Consider the following 18,870-nt stretch of genomic DNA (forward strand, 5'->3'; position numbering starts at 1 on the left):
CATGAGCTGGTGGGAAAAGATTGGAGGGTCTGTATTATAATGAGCGGAAATAGCAGAGGCATGTATCTTAATGGAAGAGAAAGAGAGACTCTTGTGTAAGAGATCTGTCAGATAAAGTAAAATCAAAGGAATGTTAGGAAGAAGAGTATCAGAATCCTGAGCCTGCATCCAGGAACAAAATCTTTTCCATTTTCCTGCATAAGATTTTCTAGTGCTAGGACGTCTGGCTTCTAAAATGACATCCATAACCTGCTTGGGTAGGAGAGAATGAATCAAAGACCTTGGATTAACCAGGCCGCCAGGCTGAGAGTTCTGACATGGGAGTGTAGAACCTGACCCTGATGTTGGGACAGAAGGTTCGGAGTCTGAGGTAAAACCCAAGGGGGCTCCAGACATAGGTTTTTTAGAGTTGGGTACCAAAACTGTCGAGGCCAATTTGGGACCAGCAAGATTATCATCTTGGGCTTGTCCTGTTTCATCTTTAATAATACCCGTGGAAGAAGAGGAAGAGGCGGAAAGGCATATCCCGAGAGGTTTCTCCAACTGAATAATAGGGCATCCACTTTCCAAGCTTCTTTGTGGAAAGTCCTGGTGCAAAAATTCTGTAGTTGAGTGAGATGGGATGCAAAGATGTCTATGTGAGGACATCCCCAGACTGCTGTTATCATCCTGAATATTTCGGTGTCCAGCATCCACTCGTGTGGATCCGAAAGATTTCTGCTCAGACTGTCTGCCAGGAAGTTTTGCTTTCCTGGTAGAAACTGAGCTTGAAGGTCCAGATTGCAAGCTAGAGCTGTGTTCCATAGATTCATGGCTAGTCTGCAAAGGGGGTAGGAATGAGATCCCCCTTGCTTGTTTATGTACCACATAACTCTGGTGTTGTCTATTCGTATCAGTAGTTGTCCTGGTTGTAGAAGATTCCTGAAGGCCCACAGAGCTTTCTGAACAGCTAACATTTCCTTTAAATTGATATGTAGGTGCTCTTGATCCTTTGTCCAAAGGCCCTGCATACAGTTGCCCTGAAAATGGGCTCTCCATGCATAATCTGAGGCATCCGTGGTTAGTATCTGAGAGGCAGGAGGCACACAGAAGGGTTTTCCTTTGTTTAGAGTACATGCCTTGGACCACCAAAGGAATTCCTTTTGAAGACAAGGCAGGACGGAGATCAGTATGTCTAAACTGTGGCAATGCTGAGATCATACACTTTTTAGGTACGACTGTATTTTCCTCATATGTAGTCTTGCATATGGTATGAGAAAGGATGCAGGAGGCCATGTAACCCAAAGCCTGCAGGAATTTCCTTGCAGATAGCAGAGTTAAAGTTGCCAAGGTTTTGAAAGTTGAAGCCAGCTGTAATTGTTTTTCGTATGTCAGAAATGCCATCTGGGTTGTTGTGTTTAGAAGAGCACCCAGAAATGTTATCTGTTGCGAGGGTGTCAAATTTGACTTTATGTTGACAGTGAATCCCAGGAACTTGAGAAGTTTCTGAACAAATTCTAGATGCTGGAGTAAGACATCCTTGCTGTCTGCCTGAATAAGACAATCGTCCAGATAAGGGTAAATTTGAATTCCCTTCAGTCTGCAATAAGCTACTACTGGAGCCAGGCACTTGAAGACCCTAGGCGCAGTAGACAATCCAAAGGGCAGCGCAGAGAATTGATAATGCCTCGATCTGGCCTGAACCTGAGGTATTTTCTGCACTCCTGCCTGATGGGAATGTGTAAATATGCCTCTTAAATCCAAAGTCACCATCCATGCATTTTTGGTCAGCATTGGAAGTAGCTGTTGTAGAGTAAGCATCTTGAATTATGGTATTTCTAGAAAAGTGTTCAAGACTGACAGATCCAGAATGGGTCTCCATGAATTTTGCTTCCTGGGGACTAGAAAGAGACTTGAGTAAAAACCTTGTCCCATCTCTGAAAGCGAAACTAGTTCTATGGCTTTCATAGCCAAAAGAGCTTCCACCTGGTTTAAGGCCTCTGTCCATTGATGTTTTGGAAGATCTGGCCATCCGCTTGGCCTTGGTAGGGTATGAAAATGGAATTTGTAACCTCTTAAAACCACATCCAGAACCCACTTGTCTTGGGTTATACGAGTCCAATTTTGGTGAAAAAGTGAAAGTTTTCCTCCGAGAGGGGCTTCCAGGCAAGAAGTTCCTGCAGCCCAACAGAGGGAGTCATTGAGTCTGTTTCTTATGGGTTTGCGACCTGTCCTCTTCCCCCTCAAGGGGTGGAAGCAGTCCACTGTCTTGGTCTATAAGAGGCTTGTGTTTGAGGCCTTCCTCGGGAGCGTCTGTATCTACCCCTCTGAGGCCTGTCTGTATTGGGAAAGGACCAATTTTTAGTAGGCCAATTCCTGCTAAATCTGGGTGGCTGTACTTGTAAGAAATCTTTAACTGTTTGCATGGATTTCGCCTTGTCCTCCATCTTTTTAATCACCTCTTCAGCTTTAGATCCAAAAAAAACATTATGCTGAACAGGAGCATCCAATAATTTAGCTTTTACTTGATCTGACAATTTTGTTCCTTTAACCATGCATGCCTTCTAATGACTGTGCCAGAGGCAGCAGCCCTACAAGAAGCCTCCAAGGCATCAAATCCACAGTGTAAACCATGTTTCCCAACTTGTTCAGTAGCATGCATTAAGTCATGTAATTCCTTATCATCTGCACAGGCGGAAATGGAAGTAAGCTTTTGTTTTAAAACAGACAGGAGAAATTGCTGGTATTTCAGCATATGAAACTGACAGTTTAAAGCCCTAATAGATAAAGTAGCAGAAGTGTACACTTTTTTGCCCCATCTTTATAAAGATCTGGAATCCTTCTCAGTGGGAATGGGGTTTTTAGCAGAAGCGGCCTTAACTCCCTTAGGACCCTGAGAAATGGTTTCAGGGTCAGCAGTAGGGTTCTTGTATAAAAACTGGTGGGAATCAGGAACCCTGTAATATCTGTCAGGCTTAACCGGAGCAGGAGGGAAAGAGTCAGGGGTTAAGTTAGCCTCCGAAAAAGCATCATCCACAATATCCAAAATAGGAGGAATAGCCAGGGGTCTATGTTGGGGAAGAAGGAAAAAATCCCTTAGTCTTTTCTTAGATTCCGAATACTCCTGTCCTTCCCAGTGGAAATGTTCCCTCATTTCATGCAAAGTTTCCCCAAAAGAGAAATCCTCAGGGGGAGAAGCTGAAGGAATGGATTCCTCAGCATCAGAATCCTTATAAGGAGGGAAAGAATATTCCTGGTCAGAAGAAGAAACTGAAGAAACAGAAGCCTGATCAGAAGAGTCATAATAAACTTCCTGTCTTGGCCTTTTATCTGGAGGGGGATGAGAACCCCTAATCATAGTAAGTAAATCCTCTGCCATCTTAAGTAACTGTTTCTGTGACATGGGAGCCGATCAGAAGAGGCCTGTGTTGCAGTCTTTGATTTGGAAGGAGTCTTTGCCTTTGTCTTTGGCTTTGCCTTTATCAGAAGCTGAGTAGGCCTGAAAACCCCTTCGGAAGCTGGTACCTGCACAGCGGCTCCGGACCCATCCAAAGGAGCACTGTCCGAAGGTCCTGCAATTGAAATATTCAAGGGCCTAGATGGCTCCTTGTGGGAGTCCGTTCCGGCCATCGGTTCCGAAATGGCCGATGACAGGGGCTGCAAAAGCGCCTCACTGACGGCCGAACCTGAAGCTGGCTCTGTGCGATATCGTCAGATTTGGACCTCGGAGGCCTGTCTTTGTCCTTGCGTCGTTTGTGAACTCTGGTAGCTGGAACTGTATCTGACATTTTGTAATTAAAACCCCTACCAAAGTAATGAAATGCAAAATCGTACCATCATTTAATTGTACGTTGATTAAATTTAGCACAAAACCGACAACTAGCTACGTCGTGGTCAGGGCCTAAGCAAGGAATACAGTAAGAATGAAAATCTTTATGAGGTATTTGCTTCCCACATGAAATACAATTATTAACTTTTTCTGACATCGGACTGGAGCAAGAAAAAAGTTTCCCCAACGGGGTACTTGGCTTTGAGTAGGAGAATAAAATCTTCGGACTGAAGTTTTGTTCAAAAAAGATTGTCAGGAGTCAGCCGACCGACACTTGCGAACTATCACCGCACGGCAAGAAAGACTGGAGAACATGGCGTCGGATGTCAGCTTTGTACTCCTGGCGCTCTGACGTCAGGGAGCATGGTTGAACAGCAGACGCCGGACCCAGACTTTGGAATTCTGGCCGACCGAGGACTGCCTGCCGGCAGGGGAGAACCCTACAGTTATGACTGCAACAGTGAAACACGAACATCTCTCTAACAACAAAAACGAGTTTCTGAGTGGAATAACAAGGGGTACACAATCTATTTAAACTAACAGGGAAGGATTATCTAAAAAAGAGACAATATAAACGTAATACAAGAAAAGATTTATACGACCTGGAGCCAGTAAAATTGCAACCTCGTAGCTGAAGCAGCAAACGAGATCTGGGTATCTGACGCCTAGCATTGCGGGATATGGGGAGGCCTCGAGCCAGTAAACAGCTCTCGAGCTTTAGTAGTTGGCAGAGTCGAAGCCGAGGATCGGCTCCGAACCCATCCAGCAAGAATGAAGGCGAGATAGATAACATAAGTAATTATTTTTTTTCTTAAATAATGTCATTGTATAATAGCAATAACCCACTTCTGAGTGTGGGTAATGCTGGATTTACCCACGGTTGTCTTAGTTTGGCCACTTGGGCTTCGCCCTCGTGACCAAACCACACCAACCGTGGGTAAATTAGCATTACCCACACCCAGACGTGGGTTATTGCTATAATAACCAATAATCTCTCCACTTTAGGCAACATCACTGCCATTCTCTTAGCTAGCATAGACAATCACTTTATAATCATGGCTGACGACTGAAATGGGTTTATATGAAGCTGGATCTGAATGGTCTTTACCCTCCCTCTTTGGGTAATACGACTACCACAAAGATGATGGTGCTTCCCTCCTTCAAAACACTTAACAAAACCTTCCACATCTTTATCACATTTTTTCCTTCATAATTTCCACACTTTCACAAGAAAACAGGCTGTTCCTGGAAACTTCCCTGCTGAATGACTGAAACATCTCATCCAATCAAACTATCGATGCTCTCTTGCACTAACCTTGACATAAGCAAGTCTCCCATAAATATTTCCATTTACGCCTTTTTTTGGCTTCCACATTTCTCTGCTTTAATTCAACTTGCATAAACATCAGCCCTTTACCAAAGCAACAAGTACAGTGAATGCTGTACACTAACCCTCACCTCTACAACATTCTCAGCGAAAATCCTCTAACTCATCTCCATGCACACAAAAAAGTCAAGGTTTAGGCCGCTACCAACACTGCAGTCCTAATATTATAAAAACAAAGAGTTTGTGATTGGTGACTCAACTGTTAGACAATCACTCTCCATTCTTAAGGCTGTATAATTACAAGGTTATTGCTAGCGACCTTTCAGGCACCAGGGGACCCCTTCCCCAGGGTTAAATACAACTACAGTGATGGTCCCTGCAAGAGTGAATGACCTGGGAGACAAAACATTGAAAGACATGCAGAAAGACAAGAACTTCTGATGTGACAAATGTGGAGTCCTTCCTTCGATGATGCCTAGGTACAAAGAAAAGTGAACTGGCTTCAATCACAGGACAGACAGTGCCACTTAAGGGGGATTCACTAAGCATCAGCATTACAAGAAATGGCCTGCATTTCTTTATGAAAGGCTTCCAAATACTGGCTTAATGCTTTTGCTGTCCCCATAGTGCTTTCTACAAGCAGAGTCTAATTAACGGACAGTCCAATGCACAAAAGTAATCAAACCCAAATTCAGATCAAAATAAGTTCATTCTTCTCAACGCCAGAATTTAACAAAATTACCTGATCTTGATTTGCTCCTTCTGGAGCATACCAAGGTTTGTGAAATAGTGAGACTTGGTTTAAAAGTAAAGAAAGCACTCCCTCCTAAGTTTTGTGGCTACCATGCATCCTGGTATCTATCACTTCCATACAGATTCCAAGAATTTCAGATCACTGTGAAGATAAACTACCAACTTAGAGCAAGCTACAGGACACCCACAATGTCCCCAGACTGCCCTGCTAGATTCCTAAAAGATTATTAAAATCTAACAAAAATTCCATTTTGGCAGGCTTACTACACTATGCACTCTCCACCCTTCAACACTCTGCCTGACAGTTGCAGGTCTTCTCTCATATAATTCATTCACCTCTGTGCTGGATGCCCTCGTTTCCTCTTGCCTTCTTTCTGCCTGTTCCTGTCTGTCCCAAATCTTCACCAGACTGTCTTCTGCTTTTCTGTTACATATGCCCAAACCAACAATCTGCTCGCTGCCCTTTTCTGCAACTGGAACTACTTTGGTTTCTGCTTCTAGGTCTTCATTTTTCCCCACAGTAAGCATCCTACCACCACCTCCATCTCAAGCACTTCATCTCCAATCCCCTCTAGCTTCCTCAACTGTCCTGCCTTTCCTGCCCAGATTTCTGTACCACTCAGTAGTACTGATCACAGTACTGTTTTGCATACCTTACCTTTCAGCTTCCTTGGCATACTGCGGTGGTGGTGCTGCGGTAGCATTGTCGCCTCGCCCCGTTCGATTCTCAGAGCGTCTTCTGTGTAGCGACATGCGTGAATGGGCGTTCCTTCGTTGAAGGTTGTGCGTTAGGCCCGGCAAGCCAGTACGTAAAAATTGAATGCCAATCATTAGCGGGCCGGAGTTCCGCTGTGGCGACCCCTAACCGGGAAAACCCGAAAGACGCAAACAAACCTTTCAACTTCCTTGGCATTCTTCTATCTTCAATATCCCTGACAATGGGCCAGTTGGCTATAGCCCCCTCTGATTCTAAGACATCCTTATTCAGACTTCTTTTCCTCTACCACCCCTACCCCAGATGCTTGAAGCAGTTAATCTTTTCCAATATTTCTTTTCCATCTCAATTCTCAGCTTCTACTGATTTCTTTCATTTGCTGTCATTACAACCATCTTATCTGTACTCAGTTTTAATCACATGTGCCTTTAGTTTAATATTCCATTCCTCTATCCTTTGTTGAAGTTCTTACAAATAAGTCCGCCTGTATTGATGTAGGGGATGCTTTTTTTAGTTACACTTATACTGGACTCAGGATGGCTTTAAGCCACTATTTTAGTAAGAAGCACCACATGACAAATTTGACTGTTTGCGCATTTATTTTATTTAGTCAGTTTGCAGGTGAAAAGACCACTGGGGCCCTTTTTCAGTCACCATCTTACATGGATGTTAAATTTAGTAATAATACAAAGTCATAAGAAAAATGTTATACACCTAAAGAGCAAGATGCAACAAAGAAAAATTCAGAAAGCAAAAAGCTTTACAAAAGAAAAATAACATAAGCCAACTCCAGGAAAAACAAAATAGAGCTATGTGAAATTTAAATAGTTGATACACTGCAGTAGGCAAGTGAATACATATGGATAGCAGAAGTAGAGGCAGTTTTGGGTAGTCAAGGGCAGCTGCTGTAAGACTTGGTGCAGGTCAGTGAAAGGCTTTTTTAGTCACAGTCACAAGGAAACACTGGGTCATATCTCTCTACTGATGCACTCCACAATGAATCAGAATGGAAGACTGCTGCAGTAATATTTAACTGAAGTAGACCAGCTCCGGAAGTAGAGAGAGAGAAAGCCTCAACTAGGACTTAAGCAACAAGACTTCAATTAGTAGCTACGACAGCTAAAGGGAGTTTGCATGAGAATGAAAACCACAGAGCTGCTGAGCCTACTCATGTCTCCTTTGGGAGCCACAAGCCTTGGCAAAAAAGTACAGTTTTGTACCTACCATAAACGTAGATTTTCGAGTGCTAATACAGCTGCAGTCATAACAGATGGGTTCTCCTGCAGTCAGGCGGGTCCTCGGTCGGCCGAATTCCAAAGTCTAGGTCCGGCGTCTGTTGTCGTCACTTTCTTTCCTGACGTCACTGCGACAGGGGTATACAAGACACAGCCGACGCCATTTTCTTCAGTCTTTCTTGCCCCAGATGTCAGGTGCCCCCATAAGGAAGGCAATATATATATATATATATATATATATATATATATATATATATATATATATATATATATATATATATATATATATATATATATATATATAATATATATATATATATATAATATATAATCATGCATTGCAATATAATCAAAAACCAGTAGCTGCAAGCAAATACATCATAGAAGGATAACCCAATCAAGAAGTAAGATGAGGTGTTAGCCACTAGGTCTGTACCCAGAGGGGAAGGTGGGAGGGAAAACTGGACTGCAGCTGTATTAGCACTCAAACATCTACATTTATGGTAGGTACAAAACTGTATTATGTTCATAGTGCATACAGCTGCAGTCATAACAGATGGGTAGAATCCCAAAGCTACGCACAGGGTGGTAGGCACTAGGTGGAACTGGGAGAAGCCAGAATGCCCTGCAACACAGCAGTGGCAAAGCCTGCTCTAGTTTTGGAGTATAAAGGTAGGTGGTAGTGTTTAGTGAAGGTATGCACAGAACTCCAAGTGGCTGCCTCCAAAATATCTTTGGTAGTGACTCCTCTGAGGAAGGCTGCAGAGGTATCTGTGGCCCTTGTGGAGTGGGATCTGATGCCTGCAGGTAACAGATTTACCATGAAAGGAGTAACAAAACCGTATGCAGTGGCCAATCCATTTCGAAATTGTCTGTTTGGAAATTGGCTTCCCTTGAGCTCCTACAGCATAGGACACAGAGTTGTTCTGATTTCCTGAAAGGCTTTGTTCTGTCCAAATAGTAACGTAGCTGTCTATGGATGTCTAAGGAATGTAGCAGCCTTTCCTCTTTGTTTTGAGGATTGGGGTAAAAGGTAGGTAAGTGTATGGTCTGATTTAAAGCTACCCTGGATACTACCTTAGGCATAAATGATGGGTTGGTTCGTAGGGAAACCCTGTCCTGATGGAAGATGAGAAAGGGCTGCACAGCCACGAGTGCTTGTATTTCCGAAACCCTACGAGCTGAGGTAATGGCCAGAAGAAAAGTTGTTTTCCAGGACAAATATTGCAAATCTGTTGAGGCAGCTGGTTCAAAGGGAGGCAATGTTAATTTTTCTAGAATGTAATTAAGATCCCAGGCTGGTATTGGTTGTTTCCTTGGAGGTCTTATATTCTTAGCCCCTCTGAGGAACTGTCTTAAGAGTGGATGAGAGAATAAGGGTGGGTCAGTGTTGTATTCTGCAGAAATGGCTAAGGCATGGATTTTGATGGAGGAAAATGAAAGTCCACTGTTCAACAGCTCAGCTAGATACTGTAATATGAGGCAAATTCAGTTTTCTAGGATCCTGGCCTTTTTTCTCATTCCAAGCGCCAAACCGTTTCCATTTTGCGGAGTAAGCCTTTCTAGTAGATGGCCTTCTGGCCTCCAAAATGACATCCTGCACTTCCTTGGGTAGTAGGGTCTGTTGTGGTGTTAAGAAATTTTCCATACAGCCAGATTGAGTGTTTTCAGCTGACTGTGAAGAGTTTTGTAGCTGTGCTGAGTCAGTAGAAGAGGCATTAGAGGTAGGGTCCAGGGAGGAGATTGTGTTAGGCTCCTCAGGAGTGGGTACCAGTGTTGTCTTCGCCAGTCTGGAGCAATCAGTATCATCTTCGGTCTGTCTGCTCTTGCTTTCAAGAGCACCTTGGGCAGAAGAGGCAAAGGTGGGAAGGCATAAACTGTCCGTGCTGCCCAACTGAAAGAAAGGGCGTCCACTCTCCAGGCCTTTGGGTGGAATGTCCTTGAGCAGAATTTTGTCAATTGATTCCTGTGGGAGGCAGAGAGATCTAGGTCTGGCCTTCCCCATGCTTGGATTATATTTGTAAACACTTGAGGATGCAACTTCCATTCGTGCGGGTCTGTCATATTTCTGCTTAGATGGTCTGCCAGTGAGTTTTCCAAACCTGGCAGGTACTGTGCTTGAAGCTCGATTTGCCATTCCAGAGCAAAGTTCCAAAGTGACATGGCCAGCCTGCACAGGGGGTATGAATGTGTTCCTCCTTGTTTATGTACCACATTACTGTGGTGTTGTCTGTTCTTATCAATAATTGCCCTGGATGCAGGAGGTCCTTGAAAGCTGTAATTGCATTTATCACTGCTAGCATTTCCTTTTGATTGATGTGAAGGTGCTTTTCCTTTTGGGACCATTTGCCCTGAATGCACCTGTCTGTCATGTGTGCCCCCCAGGCGTAGTCTGAGGCGTCTGTTGTGATGACTTGATTTGCTTGAGGCTTGCAGAATGGTAGACCTGCGTTTGTTTGGCATGCTTGGGCCCACCATAGAAATTCCTTTTGCAAACATGGGATTAGTGGTATTATTGTTTCCAAACTGTGGCTGTGTTGAGACCATAGGTTTTTTAGGTGCCATTGAAGTTTCCTCATATGCAACTTTGCACATGGGATTAGAAGAATGCAAGATGCCATGAAGCCCAGAGTCTGCAGGATTTTCCTTGCAGTTAGCCTGGTACAATTTGCTAGTATTTTGAAGTACTGAGTTAGTTGCCCCTGTTTTTCTGGCGTAAGATAGGCCATCTGGGTGTTTGTGTCCACGTTGGCAACCAGGAAAACTATTTTCTGAGATGGTGTAAGCCTAGATTTCTCTTTGTTGACTGTGTATCCCAGAGAATTCAATAACCGTGTTACATAAGCCAGATGTTCCAGAAGTATGCGTTTGCTGTCCGCTTGGATCAGGCAGTCGTCCAAATAAGGGTAAATTTGTATCCCTTGAAGTCTGCAGTAGGCAATTACTGATGCCAGGCATTTCGTGAATACTCTGGGCGCAGTAGATAAGCCAAAGGGCAATGCAGAGAATTGATAGTGGATTGAACCTGCAAGAAATCGGAGGTATCTTCTGCAGCTTTGTCTGATTGGGACATGCAGGTATGCCTCCTTGAGGTCCAATGTTAACAGCCAAGACTCCTTGCCCAGCATGGGAAGAAGCTGCTGTAAGGTGAGCATCTTGAATTTTGGTACGAGTAGAAATGTGTTTAGGATGGATAGGTCCAAAATGGGTCTCCAATCGGTTCCCTTCTTTGGTACCAGGAATAGTCTGGAATAAAAACCTTGACCTTGTTCGTGACTACCTGTTGAATAGCTTTCATGTCCATGAGCTTTGAAATTTGTATTTGAGCCTCTGCCCTTTGATTGTGTGGCAGGTTCGGCATGCCTCCATTTTTGGAAGTGTGAGAAAATGAAATCTGTAGCCTCCGTTTATAATGTCCAGGATCCATTTGTCTGTTGTGATAATATGCCAATTTATTGAAAATAATGTCAGCTTTCCTCCCAAGGGTGCTGCCAGCTGAGACTTGCTTGGCATGCAAAGGGAAAAGTCATTGGGTTTGTTTCCTGTATTGTTGTGCACTGTCTTCGCCACCTCTTGGTGCTGGAGTTTGCCATTGTCTGCCTCTATATGATCCTTGAGATTGTCCTCTGCCCCTTGTGCGTCTGTATCTACCTCTTTGGGGCTTGTCCGTGGCTGGAAAGGACCAGTTTTTTGAAGACCAATTGCTGCTAAAACGTGGTGGTTGTACCTGTAGAAAAGTTTTGACTGTTTGCATAGATTTATCTTTTTCTTCCATTTTCCGTAGTATCTCCTCAGCATTAGTACCAAATAATACATCCTTTTGTAAAGGAGCATCTAGTAGTTTAGCTTTAACATGATCAGGCAAGGTTTTGTTCCCTAAGCCAGGCATGTCTACGAATGACTGATCCTATAACAACAGCTCTACTTGAGGCCTCTAGAGCATCATAGCCACATTGTAAGGTGTGTTTACCCACTTGTTCTGCACTATGCATCATATCCTGCAACTCCTTCAAATCTGGTTGTTCAGGTTGTGACATTTTATTCCTTAATTGTGATAACAGAAATTGCTGATATTTAAGCATATGGAACTGATAATTTAAGGCCCTCATGGCTAGGGTGGCCAAGGTATATACCTTTTTTCCCCACCTTTCTAAGGATCTAGACTCTCTTTCGGAAGGTAATGGATTCTTAGCATTAGAGGCCTTCATTCCCTTGGGGCCTTGAGAAATGGTTTCAGGGTCAGCATTATGGCTTTTGTAAAGAAATTGGTGTGAGTTAGGAACTCTGTAGTACCTATCAGGCTTGACTGGGGCAGGAGGCAGGGAATCCGGATTAAGGCAAGCCTCCGAGTAAACATCATCAAGTATGTCCAAGACAGGAGGAATCGCCAGAGGTCTGTGCTGAGGTAGCAAAAGAAATTCCCCAAGTCTTTTCTTGGAATCTGAAAAATCTTGGCCTTCCCAATGGAAGTGTTCCCTCAAGGTAAGCAAGGTTTCCCCGAAAGAAAAATCCTCTGGGGGAGATACAGAAGGAATGGACTGCTCTGCATCAGAATCTTCAAAGGGGAGTACGAGTGTTCCTCCGGAGCCCTGGTCAGAAGAGGGAGAATCTTCCTCCACTCTGGTTCTCTTGTCCGGAGGGGGTTGGGAACCCCTGATAAGAGTAATTAAATCCTCAGCCATTTTGAGCATCTGCTTTTTAGGCATGGGACCTGGAGATGGGCCCTGTGCAACAGGCCTCTTGGGATGCATGGCTGGTTTGGACTTAGTAAAGGCCTTTATGGAAAAGGAAGATGAGGGTCTGAAGACACCATGGGTGGAAGTGGACCTGTCCACATTAAGAGGCTCAACACTCACAGTGGCTTCGATAGCTGTAGTCAGGGTATGGGCCGAGGCACCTGCGGTCTCGGTTACAGAAGACACCGCCAGAGAAGTGTTGTCGGTAGTCAGGGGCTGTGTAGGTGGCTCGCTGAGAACTGGACCACGTGTAGTCTGTTTTGGTGTGGTGTCGGTGGAGACCGCGGACCTTGCATGTCGGTCTTTGCCCTTGCGGTTTTTGGACAAAACGGTAGTTGGAGTCTCAGACGACATTTTATAATCAAAAGCTTTACCAAAAAGGTGCTGGGCGAACTCCGCCCAACGCTTAATAGTGCGTTTATTGAAAGTAGCACAAAAGCGACAGCCCAAGACGTCGTGGTCTGGGCCTAAACAAGGTATACAGAGGGAATGGAAATCCTTATGTGGCATTTGCTTCCCACAAGAAATACAATTGTTAACTTTGTCTGACATGGGTCTGAGGCAAGAAAAGTTTCCCCAACGGGGTACTTAGCTTTAAAGACGACTTTGGTTTCCAAATTTTCGTAATTTCAGGAGCTGGCCGACCGGCACTTGCGAACTGCTTCTGCTTCGGGCACCGTACGGCAAAAAAGACTGAAGAAAATGGCGTCGGCTGTGTCTTATATACCCCTGTCGCACTGACGTCAGGAAAGAAAGCGACGACAACCGACGCCGGACCTAAACTTTGGAATTCGGCCGACCGAGGACCCGCCTGACGGCAGGAGAACCCATCTGTTATGACTGCAGCTGTATGCACGATAAACATCTTCATGTTACAATGATCAATGTAGACTGAGGTCAAGAGATAGTGTGTGTATAAAAGGCAACAGGAATTTGGCTGTGCTGCAAGCAAATACATGGACAATACACTGAGCTCACTGCATGCTTTTCCCTCAGATGCTTTCGACCTCGCACAGGGAAAGTATGCTATTCAGTTCAAATCTGGCAATTTACAACATGGATAACAGCTTATGCTCTTGGTTCATAACTGGGCTGCATAGCTTTCCCCAATGGAACAAACCAGGGGACACCAAAAAGGAAAACCAGTAGAGAGAAATATTTAGAGAAGGTGGTGAAGCCAAAAAACATATGTATTTAAGTGATGCAGACCACTGACTCTTCAAGAGATTCTTCCTACTCTACACAACAAAAGCCAATACCTGCACAACTGGTACTGGACTGTTTTAAATGGATTGTATCCTTTGCAAAATACAAAACATTTCATGTAGCTAACATTTAACATTGGAGGGGGGGGGGGCAGCACTTCCCTTAATTTCACTATGTTTTATTTTTTTTGGGGGGGGGGCACACCCCTAAAAGAATAACTGGCAGAAAACATTTAAAGCTGACAACCATATGAGATTCTGCATAAAGTACAGTTGTGTACCTACCATAAATGTAGATGTTCGAGTGTATTCACTGTTGCAGCCATTACAATTGGGTTATCCTGCTGGCAGGCTACCCGCAGTCGGCCTGAAATCCAAAGTCCTGGTCCGGCGTTGGTTGCTGTCGCCTCCTCCCTGACGTCAGTGCAGCAGGGGTATAAAAGATGCAGCTGACGCCATTTTCTTCAGTTTTTCTTGCCCCAGATGTCAGTTGCCCCCAAAAGGGTAGACTAATTTATGCCAATAAAAATACATGCAGTAAAGTAAAGCTCTACCTTCATCTACAAGCAAATACACCACATAGGTTGTGTAGAATAGAGAAGTACAGATAACACCAAGCAAAGGAAAGGGGGATGGTGGGTGGGTAACCTGGACTGCAACAGTGAATACACTCGACATCTACATTTATGGTAGGTACACAACTGTACTACGTTCATGTTTCACTGTTGCAGTCATTACAATTTGGTTAAATCCCACAGCTAAGGTTGGGCGGCTGGGGTCTAAATAGGATTAGGAGAGGCTATGAGGCCCTGCAAAACTGCAGTGGCAAAGCCTGCTCTGGATTTAGAGTAGAGAGGTAAATGGTAGTGCTTTGTAAAAGTGTGCACTGAACTCCAAGTTGCAGCCTCTATGATGTCTTTGGTTGGTACTCCTATGACGAAGGCTGCAGAAGTGGCTGCTGCTGCTCTGGCTGAATGTGGCCTAATGCCCTTAGGCACTGATTTGTCATGCTGTGAACAGCAGAAACGAATGCAGTGGCCTATCCATTTTGAAACAGTCTGCTTTGAGATAGCCTTTCCTTGTGATCCTGCAGCATATGCCACTAGAAGTTGCTCAGTCTTTCTGAAAGCTTTGGTTCTGTCCACGTAGAATCGTAGCTGCCTGTGAATGCCCAGAGAATACAGACGTCTCACCCTTATTCTGTGGGTTTGGATAAAAGGTAGGCAAATTAAGTGTTAGATTCAGGGCCACACTGGACACTACCTTAGGCATAAATGTGGGGTTTGTCCTCAGAGAAACCCTGTCCTGATGGAAAATGATAAAAGGTTCCACAGTCATGAGTGCCTGCAACTCTGAGACCTGTCTTGCAAAGGTTATTGCTAGGAGCAGAGCTGTTTTCCAGGATGAGAATTTTAGATCAGCTGTAGAGGCTGGCTTGAAAGGAGGCAGTGTGAGTTTTTCCAATACATAATTTAGGTCCCATGCAGGTATTGGTGCTCTCATTGGAAGTCTTATGTTTTTGGCCCCTCTGAGGTACTGCCTTAGTAATGGATGAGAAAAAATAGGCGGTTCTGTATTGTACTGAGCTGAAATGGCAGAGGCAAGAATTTTAATTGATGAAAAGGATAGGCCTTTGTCCAGCATCTCAGTTAAACATCGCAAAATCTGAGGAATATTTGGTAGACTCATGTCAATTCCTTCTGCCTGGTTCCAAGCACAGAATCTCTTCCATTTTTCTGTATAAGATTTTCTGGTGCTAGGCCTCCTGGCCTCCAAAATAACATCCATCACTGCTTTAGAGAGAGGCGTGTTTTGAATGGTTACATTATCAGCCATGCTGCCAGATTTAAGGTCCTGAGTTGGCTGTGCAGCATCTGACTGTTTTGCTGGGTCAATAAGTGAGGAATTTGAGGAAATGTCCAGGCTGGGCAGTGAGACAAGTTCTTTAGGATTGGGTACCAGTGCTGGTGTGGCCAGTCTGGAGCAATCAGTATTATTTTTGGCTTCTCTTGTCTGACCTTTAAGAGTACTTTGGGAAGGAGAGGCAGTGGGGGAAAGGCAGATACTGTTGAGTTTTTCCAGCTGAAAGACAGAGCATCCACTTTCCATGCTTGCTTGTGGTAAGTCCTTGTGCAGAATCTCTGTAGTTGGCAGTTGTGAGGGGAGGCAAACAGGTCTATGTCCGGGCATTCCCATTTCCTTGTTATCATGCTGAAGACTGTTTCCATTTCTTCCTGTCCTCTGCATCTTGCTCTGTCACACCAACCACCTGCATGTCCTCACTCACCACATCCATAAACCTCATCTTAAGCCTCCCTCTTTTCCTGTTACCTGGCAGCTTCATCCTTAGCATCTTTTTCCTAATATACTCTGTATCCCTCCTCAGCACATGTCCAAACCAACGTAATCTTGCCTCTCTGGCTTTATCTCCAAACCTTCTAACCTGGGCTGACCCTCTAATATACTTATTCCTAATCCTGTCCATTCTCGTCACACCCAGTGCAAATCTTTAACATCTTCATCTCTGCCACGTCAAGCTCGGACTCCTGCCTTTTTGTCAATGCCACTGTCTCCAACCCATATAACATAGCTGGTCTCACTAACCTCTTGTAAACCTTCCCTTTCACTCTTACTGGTACTCATCTGTCGCAAATCACTCCTGACACTCTTCTCCATCCACTCCATCCTGCCTGTACTCTCTTCACCTCTCTTCCACACTCACCATTACTCTGAACTGTTGATCCCAAGTACTTAAACTCACCCACCTTCCCCACCTCTATTCTCCCTCTCATTCACACACACATATTCTGTCTTTAACCCTGCTGACCTTCATTGCTCTTCTCTCTAGAGCATATCTCCACCTCTCCAGGGTCTCCTCCACCTGTTCCCTACTCTCACTACAGATAACAATGTCATCTGCAAACATAATAGTCCATGGGTACTCCTGGCCTGATCTCGTCTGTCAACCTGTCCCATCACCATTGCAAATAAGAAAGGGCTCACAGCTGATCCATGATGTAATCCCACCTCCACCTTAAATGCATCCGTCACTCCCACTGCAGACCTCACCGCTGTCACACTACCCTAGTACATATCCTGTACCACTCTTACATACTTCTCTGACACTCCTGACTAACTCAAAATACCACAACTTCTTTCTAGGCACCCTATCATATGCTTTCTCTAAATCCACAAAGACACACTGCAACTCCTTCTGACCTCCTCTGTACTTCAACACTCAGCGCAAACAACGCATCTGTAGTGCTCTTTCCTGGCATGAAACCATACTGCTGATGACCATCATCACCTCCCTTCTTAACCTAGCTTCACCTCCCTTCTTAACCTAGCTTCCACTGCTCTTTCCCATAACTTCATGCTGTGAATGAACCGTTTAAATCCCTCTGTAATTACTATAGCTCTGCACGTCACCCTTAAACTTAAAAATCGGTACCAAAACACTTCTCTCCATTCCTCAGGCATCCTCTCACTTTCCAAGATTTCATTAAACAATCTATTATTACATACAAAAATAATTAGCAAAATTCACCACCATGGAGAAGAGCCCAGCATGTAGTAAATTCCTATGGGTGAATAGATTGGACACTCTAAATTGGCCCTAGGCATGTGTGTGCATGTGTGTGCCTTATGTGGAAGGTTGGGCGCCAGGCTGGCAACTAGACACCGTAAAACTCCACTGCCAATCATGAGCGGACAGGTGATCTGCTGTGGCAACCCCTAACCGGGAAAAGCTGGAAGCAACGCTCATGAGAGGAAGCAACCACAAAACATACCAGTTTAGTTCAAGGTTTGATTTCCACCGTATAGAAGGGATTACTTGCAGTGTTGCAACTTGGTAAGAACATATGCAGCACTCACGTTAATTTTCAAACCCTGATATTTTTTCTAATTTACAAACAAGATTTTACATGTTTAAGGTCCACAAATCAAAACGGTGGAGAAATCACGGGCATGATTCTAGCAAGCTTACCTCAGTTCTCTTCTTCTCAACACTCAGATTCATAGCTTCTTTAAATAAAGCTTCGGCTTCTTTAGTTCTTCCTTTGTACTTCAAAACCTCAGTTTCTTGAAGCATTGCAATGATATTATCTCCCATTGCATGCACCTCTTTCAACTGCCAAGGAAAAAAAAATGCACAGATAAAAACCGGACTACTCAAGCAGCAAAAAAGTACAACTTTTCAGATAAAAGAAACTGTTCATGAAAATTTGCTTTGCAACAGAATTTTAGTAAAATTTAACACCACCCTGAAGTGCAGAGTTCAAAATACTAAAAAAAAAAAAAAAAAAAAAAAAAAAAAAAAAACTTCACTGAAACAAATTATAATCAAAAATACTGAAGCAAGATTACTCGCCACAATAGCAAATCTTCAGAAGGGAATATTCATAGCCAGGTTAAACATGAATGAGCAAAACTTTACAACAGTCCACTATTTACAAGGATTTACGCCGTACCAGCAATAATGTCACGAGCCCAACTAAATCCATGTGGAGATTAGGTATTCCCTGCAGCATGTCCATATATTTCCCAAACTACCAACGCTCATGAGAGGAAGCAACCACAAAACATACCAGTTTAGTTCAAGGTTTGATTTCCACCGTATAGAAGGGATTACTTGCAGTGTTGCAACTTGGTAAGAACATATGCAGCACTCGCGTTAATTTTCAAACCCTGATATTTTTTCTAACTCAAAGGTCCAACATGGTGAAGAAACAACACAGTCAATTTCGATACTGTATATTTACAGCCAATGCAGTTGCTTGGATTCAGTCTCCAATACTGATGCAAAGATGCAAAGGTGGGCACGAGGTCTACACTCTTAGTGTGCCATCCTTTGCATAAGATGTTAAACTGACACTTAAAACTGCAGTTTGCAAACGTTCAAGCAGAAGTAAAAGACCCAAAGCACATATTTCTTACGAACAATTTATTAATACTTTAATATTTAAACACTTTTCGTTCCACTGTTCATACTTTTTCAAAATGTTGCTTGTGAACAACTTATTTCATCATAAATTCCCCACATCTCGAAGTGCATAACATCCAATACTCATGTCATCACTTTCTCTAATA

At 43.8% G+C, this 18,870-nt stretch overlaps 1 protein-coding gene across 5 annotated transcripts in view; it reads right to left on the bottom strand.

Annotated features, from left to right (window-relative positions):
• LOC122809699 (zinc finger CCCH domain-containing protein 13-like) overlaps positions 1-17,906 on the bottom strand; it is a 1,891,555-nt gene extending 1,873,649 nt beyond the window's left edge. For all 5 annotated transcript variants that reach the window (XM_044081418.1, XM_044081393.1, XM_044081403.1 and 2 more), the window contains exon 1: positions 17,768-17,906. In XM_044081418.1, the coding sequence (XP_043937353.1) occupies positions 17,768-17,893 (126 nt within the window). In that variant the 5' untranslated portion in view covers positions 17,894-17,906. The remainder of the gene's footprint in view (positions 1-17,767) is intronic.
• Positions 17,907-18,870: the final 964 nt, after the last annotated feature.

This window comes from Protopterus annectens, chromosome 1.part1 (genome assembly GCF_019279795.1).
Source record: "Protopterus annectens isolate FY-2018-M chromosome 1.part1, PAN1.0, whole genome shotgun sequence".
Classification (NCBI taxonomy): Eukaryota; Metazoa; Chordata; order Ceratodontiformes; family Protopteridae; genus Protopterus; species Protopterus annectens.